Source organism: Herpailurus yagouaroundi, unplaced genomic scaffold, assembly GCF_014898765.1.
Source record: "Herpailurus yagouaroundi ecotype Mexico unplaced genomic scaffold, PumYag 28, whole genome shotgun sequence".
Lineage (NCBI taxonomy): Eukaryota > Metazoa > Chordata > Mammalia > Carnivora > Felidae > Herpailurus > Herpailurus yagouaroundi.
In genome coordinates, this window is record NW_024412376.1 from 50,050,172 (window position 1) to 50,060,886 (window position 10,715).

At 37.4% G+C, this 10,715-nt stretch overlaps 1 protein-coding gene across 1 annotated transcript in view; it reads left to right on the forward strand.

Moving 5' to 3' along the window:
- The window catches only part of SLC7A11 (solute carrier family 7 member 11), an 83,690-nt gene that overhangs the window by 15,780 nt on the left and 57,195 nt on the right, over nt 1-10,715 (forward strand). The window contains exons 4-5 of the mRNA XM_040473881.1: nt 2,584-2,709; nt 6,200-6,299. Of these exons, the coding sequence (XP_040329815.1) occupies nt 2,584-2,709; nt 6,200-6,299 (226 nt within the window). The remainder of the gene's footprint in view (nt 1-2,583; nt 2,710-6,199; nt 6,300-10,715) is intronic.

Sequence of the window (10,715 nt, forward strand, 5' to 3'; positions counted from 1 at the left end):
TCCCTTGCCTTCCCTTGCCTTCCCTTGCCTTCCCTTGCCTTCCCTTGCCTTCCCTTGCCTTCCCTTCCCTTCCCTTCCCTTGCCTTCCCTCCCTTGCCTTCCCTTCCCTTGCCTTCCCTTCCCTTGCCTTCCCTTCCCTTGCCTTCCCTTCCTTTCCCTTCCCTTCCCTTCCCTTCCCTTCCCTTCCCTTCCCTTCCCTTCCCTTCCCTTCCCTTGCCTTCCCTTCCCTTGCCTTCCCTTGCCTTCTCTTCCCCTCTTTCTCTTTCTCTTTCCTTTGTACTTTTTCCCCTATATACGACTCTTTTCTATTGTGGAGTACTTTCAGAAATAGTGTTTCAGGTTTTAGGAGCTCTATTTAAAAGAAAGCAGTGCTCTTTTGTTGGTGGTAGGAACATGAGTCCAGTTTTTTTTTAGGTCAGTGTTGTCCCTTTAACTAAATAATGCTCTTCATATGATGACTCATTTATCACAGTCATTTGTATAGAAAAAAAGAAAGGGATAAGTGGATGATGAAGTGGGGAACAGAGCTGCATTAAATTATTTCCAACATATAAGTGCTTTATGTTGGAGAAAGAAAAATAATTTTATTTTTTATCCTTCCTCTGACAAAGTAATGCACTCTGCCATTAACAATGGACCTGCTTTTCTTCATGTTTTTAGCTTCAAACATAGGTAAAATATTTCCCTTAGCCTCACATGGATCCTATATGGGGTTCCAGCCTTCCTGATCATTCTTATCATTACTCCTTTGAGACATTTCTTCATTAGTAGTCTCCTGTTTAACTTTGTGTGGGATCTCCTGATCCCTTATTTTCTCATCTTTGAGATTTTTCAAAAATGAAAATTGCTTTATTGATTTTCACTTTAAAAAGCTGCAGGTCCATTATAAAAATTATTAAATGTAGAAAAAGAAATACAAATTGAAAATTACTGGCTATTCCATCATCTATAAATACCTTCTGTTAATGTTTTGGTAAACACTGTTTCAGATTCCCCTCCCCACCTTTATATCTCTCTGCCTTTATGTCTCCATTCATCCAACCATCCATCCATCCACCCATCCATCCATCCATCCTTCTCTCTGTAACTTGCTGTATTGGTCAGAAATATATCATGAATATCCTTTCGTGCAATACATATTTAACTGCATCATGATTTTAAATGGTTACATAACAAATCATTAAAAAAAGTGTACTTTAGTCTTCCTTTAGGAGTCTAGGTTATTTTTAAATTTTTGCCATTACTGTATATGTTGTATGTCGATAACATTTCACTGATTCTAAAATTCTGAAATGAGCTAGTGATTATATGAAGCAGTGGAAACTATGGAGATAACCGATTACTGTAGAATATGAATACTTCCGATTGCAACTTGAATTATAAAAATCCTGTGTTTTGTTTTATCCCCTGAGAAGTATATTCATACATTTGTGTTATTTGCTTAGGAGGGATACACCTTTTTAAAAATAAAGCTTAATGATAATAACTGCAAATATCAGGTATGAAACAGCTTTGGAGGGGTGGTTAACACTGAATATTAACTATCAGAAAGAGCATAAAGTTGAATTCCATGGTCTAGAAGAACCTCTAGAAGTTACTCCAGCAGAGGATAGGAGGCAGAGTCTTAGAGTATCGTCATTCATTTCATGCATTCTTGCCTGAAGGTAGTTTTTTTTTCTTTTTTCTTTTTTAACTAAGGATCCAACTCAATCATTTATTCAATAAAACTGTGTTGATTATCTTTCTGGGTCAAGTATAGAGTTGAACACAAGCAATACAGATCAAATATACTTGTTCTAGTCTCCAGATTCTCATGGTCTACCACATGGGAAAAGTGGATAGTTGAGTGCTACTCAGGAAACTAGACAGCATCAGTAAGAAAGGGAAATTCTGCTGGCTTTACACCCAAGGTGTGTCCTAGACTGGGAACTCTTTTGGACTCATTAACTTACAACTTTTTTTTTCCAAGTCCCCAAACACATTTTGGAAGCCTATATTTTTAAGGAAGGTTGAAAGTCAGTCGTTCATGTGCTGATTGGAAACTGGAGAGGAAAACCAAAGAGTGCTAGATAGGACTAGTTTTGAGAGTGAAGAATAGAGTTGTAGCCAACTTCTTGACATCTCATCCCTTCTTGAGTGGTTCCATACTGGCAGGTGCATATGGGTAACGTCATCACAGGAGGAAATAGTTGTCTGACCTACCAAGCTAGAAAGTCATATTCAGCAATTTGATTGAATATTGTGATGACTTCAGGGTTTTGTTAGAAGATACTTTTATCTGATTTTTAGGAAACTATAATATATGCCCAATCTTATTGACATATACAAAAAATGAGATAAATTTTTACTGTCCATTGGTTTTATTCGAGCATCTCAAACTTCAATGTGCATAAAAACCACCTAGAGATCTTGTTGAAAGGTATCTATTAGGTCAGGGGCAGTGCCTGAGATTTCACACTTCCAAAATGCCTCTAGGTAATGCCAACTTTGCTGATTAATGGATGGCACTTTGAATAGCGAGGTCTTCATGTCTTCATGCCAATGAGAATTCACCTTTTGTAACTTTCATTTATTTGTTTGCAGCTGTAGTGATGGTCCTAAACAGCATGAGTGTCAGCTGGAGTGCCCGGATCCAGATTTTCCTAACCTTTTGCAAGCTCACAGCAATTCTGATAATTATAGTCCCTGGAGTTATGCAGCTAATTAAAGGTATGGACTGGAAAGTAAATGCTTTTTAAAATACGTATCTGCTTTTGATCTCTTCTAGCCCTAACTTTTGCTTGTACTAGCAGAATCCCTTAATTAGTCTCTGCTTGTGGAACTTAGACTCTATACTGTCATCTAATTGATTTGAAAGACGGTTGCATTGGGGTGTGTTGGTATTTACAGCTGAATGGCAACAAGAAGATTAAGACTGGGCCAAGCAACAAAATAAGGCATTAGTGAATTCTCTCCATCTATAAACTCTTTGGAGTGAAACTCAAAGTGGAAAAAAAAAATTGCAATTAGTTTTAACTACAGATACCTATATCCTCTTAGTTTTACTTTAAAATAGTTCAATGATAGTAATAAAGACTAGAGAAGAAAGGATATCTGGAAAATGATGAAAGATGACCAATAATTCTCTTACTCTATGGCTATTACTGCTTTTATCTTGAGAATAGAGTCTTGACAGAAAGGGAGTCAGATATGGGACTAGCATTCCTAAAAACCAAATATTATCTGACAAAAAAAGTTGTAAAACTTAATTTTTATTGTTACATTAACAATAATTAGGAGCTGCTAATTGTCCATTTATGAATAGAAGATCTTGGAACTGTCCTGGCTCAATGTTTGCATCAAATCCATCAACTTCAGCCAACTCAGAGGAGATACGATACAGATTTTAATGCCATGGTTTACACTAAAGAAAGAGAAGACATGAGCTTGCTTTCCCAATTCACATTGGTCCCCATAGAGCTAGCCTGCTCATTTTATCTGATCAATTAGAAATGCAGAGAAAATAATCTGTTTTGTTGCTGCTTTCTTTTTCTGGGCTAACTCGTTAGTCTTCTGTAAGGGGTTTCTTCCATTTGTGGAAAGTGCAGAGACTCTGAGTTGTTGACCCTACTTTAGTTCTAGTTTAGGTTCCAAAAGATGATGTACTATCCTTTAAAACTAAGATCTTTTTTTTCTTTTTGGTGTAATATAAGACTGTAGTCATTTTTTTTTTCCACCTATTGATATATGTATGAAGTGAGGTATTCCAAAGGTTATTTTATTGCAAATTCCTTAAGAGCAGAGATCAGAGTGTATTTTTTGGATCGTTTTTGACACTTGAAATCTTTTAATTAGTACTTATGCTATGGGTGCTTAATGTGAACAGGCTTCCTCTTCTAGTTCACCTAGTAGAGAAATACCATAAGAATATTACTACATTTAAAGTAAATTTTAATATTTTGGAGATCATTTTTAGCAGGTGTATTTACTCTATTACTACAAAATGTTGATTTTCTTTCTAACTTAATCACATATTTTTCACATTAATTTGAAACTCCAGGAAGAGAAAAGCTTTATCGATACAGATTATGCACTTATTTCCACTCTAACAAGATCTTGAAAATATTTGTGTGGTCTATATTTATTTATGAGGATTTGGTAAACTTTCCTTTGAATGTTATGATTTTCATATTCCTGAGACCTCTGTTATGCAGCCAAAATATTCCTGAATTTAGAAAAACCTGTCTTTTGTAGTATTTTAAAAATGATATTTTTTAGGATTTATGCTTTAGGACCTGGTCTTTAACAAAGTTTAGTTTCTCTTCTTGATTATTCAGTACTGTACTCTTAGAATATTATCTCTTTTGGCCAAGGAGACAATAGGTCATGATAAAAGAATATTCAATAGATATTTTTATCTGAGCCCCAGTATTTATATTTCCCTTCTATGAGGCATTTCTAAATTCACTGTGTCATTTTTTTTTAAATGAACTATATTTTGGAACTGGACACTTTGAGGGAAAAATTATTTAGCACACAATTCAACTTTCTCCATTTTTAGTCTCAAATCTCATACTTATTATATTAATATATATTGTTGTCTGGGCAACCCAGGTAAGAATTGAGATTTGAGTGAAGAGAGGGTCGTAATCACATACATCATCCAACTTCCATCCTCCTTTTATTTACTTAAGTGAAGACCAATTTTGAAACAAAGTCACATTTCCCCTTTGGGTGATCTCATTTGCTATTTTCTTTGGGGAAGAGACTTTTTTTGTATTTAACTTTGAATATTGGCTGAATAAATCTGACTTTTGGTAGGGTTTTTCTTGGTAGTTATCCAAAGATACACACGAAAAAGGCCCAGTATCATTCATGAAGTAGGGAAAAATGTTAAGAATTAAAGCATTCAATCCACATGTTGATGCATAATTTGTTAAAAATCTATCCATTTTAAAATTTAGTATAATTCCTTTTCAGTGTTTGTAAAAGGAAACTACGTCATTCTCTAAGACGTAGTATTAGTGGACTTTCTCCATAAAGGCCAGACAGTAAATATTTTCAACTTTACATGCTATACAGTCTGTGTCACGACTACCCAATTCTGTTGTTGCAGGGTAAAATCAGCCATAGACTGGTAATATCAATCCTAATACACAAACAAGTAGGCCTAGCTGTGCTCCAATAAAATTTTATTTAACACGGAAGCTTTGAAAGGCCAGATTGGGCCCACAGGGTTTACCAACAATGGTGGATGCCTAATAGATTACAGGTTGAAAACAGAAAGAAGAAAGAAAGTTAAATGATATGAGAAGGTGGTTCTTGGGTTTTTTTGCTACCTCCTCATTGAGAGTAGACCTGTCGATATTTCTTTCCAAGTATAGAAGACAGAGCAGTCTGCCAGCAAGATGAGACACTTTGGCATGAACATTATTTTAAGAACAATCCAAACCCAGTAGATTCAGGAAACACTTTTTACCCCATCCCCCTCAGCTACCTGCTTATACCAGGAAGAGAGCTATTAACAGAGATTCTTTTTTACTTAAGAGACTCATCTGCATAACAGGGCAACTTTTGTTTTCCAAACATCTCCTTTTACCTTCCTTCAAATGTCTCTCTCCCTTTGTATCCTCAGAATGCTACCCCTTTTCTTAGCTCATCTAAGTGTCATATTGTCTCACTGTCTTTGGAATCTCCGTGTCTGTGGAGGTTCCCCATACGTACGTTTACTAAATTTGATTTTCTCCTGTTAATCTGCCTCATGTCAGTTTAAGTTTTAGTCCAGCAAGAAGGATATGGAAGGGTAGAGGAAATTCTAGCTTCCCAACACAAGCTTTACATTATCTTCATTTAAAAGAATTCTACTATACTCCTATGGACTATAGCTTACAGAGTATTCTTTAGTCTTCTTTCATGCTCAAACTCTAAAAGAGCAGAGGCACACTCAAACAAGGAAATGGTTTTTAAATGCTATTTTCCTCTTTGCTATAATTTTATTAGAAAAGAAATGTGAAGTAGTTAGTGTTAGTGGTGATCCATATACTTTTTGGGCCTCCTTCTCTAGAATGGATAAAGTATTAATAGATAAATCTGGCAATGAGCAGGGAGTGAGATATCTGGACCTGGAACAGCATAGTTCATCCCCAACCCTCCCATTTCCTTCCCCATGTTTATGGCTTATTCTTTGAAAAGTCCTAAAATCTTTCTATTCTCATTGCAGGGCAAACACAACACTTTCAAGATGCCTTTTCAGGAAGAGATGCAAGTATCATGGGGTTGCCACTGGCTTTTTATTATGGGATGTATGCATACGCTGGCTGGTAAGTTGACATCTCTAGATCTGGTGGTTTGTATGGTTCATTAATTCCTTCAAGTAGTTTGGCTAAGTGCCAAGCAAGGTGCTAGACAGTGTGAATAACCACAATCCAGCACAATCTACTTTTTCTTAAAGTGAGAAAGATGGTGTGGCTTCCTCCACCAGGGCAATTACTGTGCATATGACTTAACGTAAACATAACTGAGTTTTTCAGTCAAGGTGACTATTAGATTTAGCCTGGTGTTGTAAAAAAACAAACAAATGTGGGCCTTAATGTTACTGAAAGATCTATCACAGCCATTAAGTCAGGAAACAAATGGGTGAGCCCTGGTGCATGTTGCCAAGACCAACTACTCCATCCTGGTGACTCCTGAGGGGGCTGGACAAATTGAAAGTACACCTTCTGGGCTGAGCTTGCCAACACTGTTGCTGAACAAACTTGGATAAACGTGTCACAAGAGAAGCCAAATGCAATGAGGGTTTGGAAAAGAGGAAGAGAGAAATCTGTTTTGGGTGCTGGCAGCGGGGGGAGGTGACAAGCTCAAGCGTTAACAACCCACCTCTCCACCGGTAAGAAGGACACCCAGAATTTTATAGGGAGAGGTTGGAGCATCTGTGCAAAAGAGCGGACAGTGGGTATGTTTTCAGTCCATGATCATGGGTAGGGACGGGGATGTGTGGGGTGTGGTCTTCTAGGCATTCCGTTGCTATCAGGGCTTTTCTGGTTTGGTGGTTAGAATGTTCTGGTCATTGCAAAATGTCTTTGTCAATGCCTCAAGAAAGTGCGATAAGAAATAAGCACAATGGGTTTTAGTTAGAGCCTGAGTTAAATGGTCTTATCTATTTCCGGTTTTAACTGCTGGGGTCTATGAGCAAGAGGGCTTGCTGACATTAAGAACCAATACACATCACTTAGAAGTCTGTATCAGTGAGGACATAACAGTGCCACGGGAAATTAGAGATGAGTTCTTTGCTTGTCAAAAGGCCTTTCAGCTGAAGCTCCAAGGTTGTTTGTGAATAGTGATTAATTGATTTTTCTCTGCTTTCCCATGAGAATGAAATAATTCAGATACAGAAATAAGTAAGATGTACCCAGGAGGTAAAATGGTACTCTAAAGGCAGGGTAGGAAAACTAAGATAATGAAATCAGGCATAGTAGATAATCTACGTTTTACTGGTTCTTACAAATTCCTTAAAATTTCCTCCACATTTGAAAAATAAAGTATGCAGCAAAAATGATTAAAATCACTCTGCCATGGGTACATTGCCTTTGTGCTTTCCAACTGTGATAACCATTCTGGTTGAAGCATTAGAACTTTGTTTCTAATTTATGCCTTACTTTATTCAATAACTTGAATAACAATACTCATGGATAAGAATGGGATTTTTCTCTAATTAAATTTTATCGATGTAAGTTTCAGTTGAAGTGACTATTACGAGAAAGCCCACCAGGTAGCAAAGTATTGCTTAAGCATCAAAATCTTTGCAGTAAAATTACATTTCACAGTTTTGGCATAATTAGTGGCAAAATCTCATTATTATTTTTGGAGCTACTAGTTGTACAATTTTAGCTATGAGAGTGTTCTGTAAACATAAAAATAGTATCAGGAAACCACACTAGCTCAAAAATTATGTAACTGCATTACAAATGCAAATAAAATGTACTTTCATTCCTTTACTGTTTAGATTCGTACCTTCCAGCTAGTGCATGGAATATAAAGATGTATTTCAAAATAAATGGAATGTTTACCATATAAATCTCAATGAATTATGAAAATATAGCATTAGAGGAAAATCAGGAGGGTACAGGAACTTAAAAAAAAAACTTTAACCTAGCTTTTGAAAGACATTCAAAGATTGTAGCTCTAAGTAGTATAGTGTAAAATATTTGTATATTCAAGAAATATTCTTATAGCCATTGTGTGTGTTAATCTTGAATCACACAGTATGTTTGAAATCTTTTTATTTTTGTCCAAAGCACAATGTGATGCTGGGCAGAGAGAACAGAGTTGTGATCACAGGGTTCGTAGCAGAATCAACTATTCTATGGCCTTTCAGCTTGGATCAAAGCTCTGGTACCCTGGGGCAGCAGCCAAGCTACTGGGAAGGGCACCCGGAGACCAGAGTGAAGTGGGGAAGTGATAGAAGCTTTCAGCTAGAGCCAAGTGTTGGGAGCCCAGCAATATGCACTCAGGAATGTGGAATGTGGAGATAGTCACAAGGGAGATTTGATTAATTCTATTGAATGAAGTTTCTTTTGCCTGTGACTACCATGCATCTGTTCCCACGGAATCTTAAAATACTCTTCTACCCAACTCACTCTCCCACTACCAGCACCAAATATTCAGGTCACCTGCTTCATGTAGAGCAAACCTTCTCCACTTCTGTAGGCTTTTGAGAGCTGATCGATTTCTCCATTTCTCTCCCTCTTTTCATTTTGAATTATCTTATTATCTGAATATTTTGTTTGATTGATGCTGAACCCAACATGTGCCTCTCGTTAAAAGGATTTAAGAAAGCAATTTAGGTGATACGGATCAACTTTCTTTAGCAATTCATGAAGTGGGCAGTCTCCACTTTCAAGAGTCCAGAGAAGTGCAAAATGGGATGGAAGACAGGGAACTTTTGTAGGATGGGCTTAAATTAGAATTAATTAGAATTCTTAGAATTGTTTCAAAGAATAAGGAACAAGAAAGAGAAAGATAGAAAATGAATAAGGAACAAGGAAATAAAGATAAATCCCAGAGTTGGTGTTTGGGGACTGAGTGGCCCTATCTTGGGCCTAGAAGTTTATTTCAATTTCTGTTTACAGGGAAAGTGGGGTTTACGTGAACTTTTGTTTATACTTTTACGCATATAATCCTCATATCCACTCCCTATTTTAAAGAACAGAAAACTGTTGATTTTCTCATGTTCTTAAGGGATCAATTCTAGTACTAGAAATTAAGGCCAGGACTTTAAATGGAATGTTATCTGATACAAGTGGTTTGTGGAGAGACAGATAAGTAACTGTATTTCTGTAACAAGGTTTTTATGCTACCTGAATGCTGCTTTGTGGATAGGCAGAAATAATCTGGTTGTTAATCTATGGCCATCAGTCTTAGAAAAAGGAAGCTGTGTTTAGAAGAAACAGTCTGTCGGTTTGGAGTTCCAGAGGAAAAGTTAATATCTGGCTGTAAATGGAACAAGATGGAGACTAAAAGAGTTCACAGAGAGGGGTATTTATTCCCTTCCCAAATGTGATCCTGCCTCTCTGACCTCTGTCTGTCTTTCACGGTATAATTACAAGACTAGGTGGTGGAATTATAAATGAGGCACTGTAAATGAGCCTCTGCTCTCTGTGCTGCTGCTGTGACAACGTTTGATGCAAACAAAAAGTGTGGGGGGCATTGCAAATAAGTCAGACAGAAGCAGCCACTGTCATCAGAACTCAACCACCTAGGGTGTAAGTAAAAGCAGCAAGACCTTTGTTGTCCAGGAGGCCTTGCTCTGTTAGCAATTCAACTCCTCCATGGTGAATGGGAAAAAGATCCTGCCAAACCTTGGGTCTGAATAAAGTAGGCTTTTGGCCATGAGGAGTGCAGAACCTTTTTAGAATGATGAAAACTCCTTCACAGAAACATGATTAGGGGGAAAGAAATCATTAACCCAGCCAGGTCACAGAGTTGGGTCAGAGCAACTTTAATATCATCGCCAATGTCTGCATTCAGAGAGATAGGTCTGCCAGTGTTCCCTGTGGCCCAAGGGAACTCAACCAATTTCAGTCCCATATCCTGATCCAAAGCTAAATATTGCTTGGTGGGATTTTTTTTTAAACTGCGTAATAGAAAGTTTTCCGGTGTCTTTCTTCTCCCTTTTAAATCCTATCCTCTAGTGGATTTAGTCTTTCGAAAGCACCTGCTGGGATTATTTTGTACCATTGTGTCAAATCTAATCGAAAGAATAAGCGTCTTTTTAAAATAATTCACATAGTTGGGTACTGGGATGCATTCACAGCTTTGTGGTGCTTTTTATACACAATTATGGAAGAGCTGAAACAATAGATCTTGTGAACATTCTCTAGAGGCCTTGAGGAGATGTACAGCAAGGAGAATGCTATGGACTCATTGCTGGAAACTAGGAGAGCATAAAGGTGTATTTCCCATAGGATGTGAATGTTTGGACCAAAATAGGAAGCTTTCTCCTTTGCACCCCCACCCAGCCTTTTCCTTTTCTCTATTCTCTGGAGCTATGGCAAATATTTGAAATTGTGGCCTCCCCCCCCCCCCCCACAAATATTTCCTTTCTTGCTGTAAACATTGTTGGAAAACACCAGTGTCTAAAACACCTATTAAGAAGGAACTGGATATTTTTGACGTGAGAAGCCTGGAAACCTCTCTCTCTCTCTCTCTCTCTCTCTCTCTCTCTCTCTCTCTCTCTC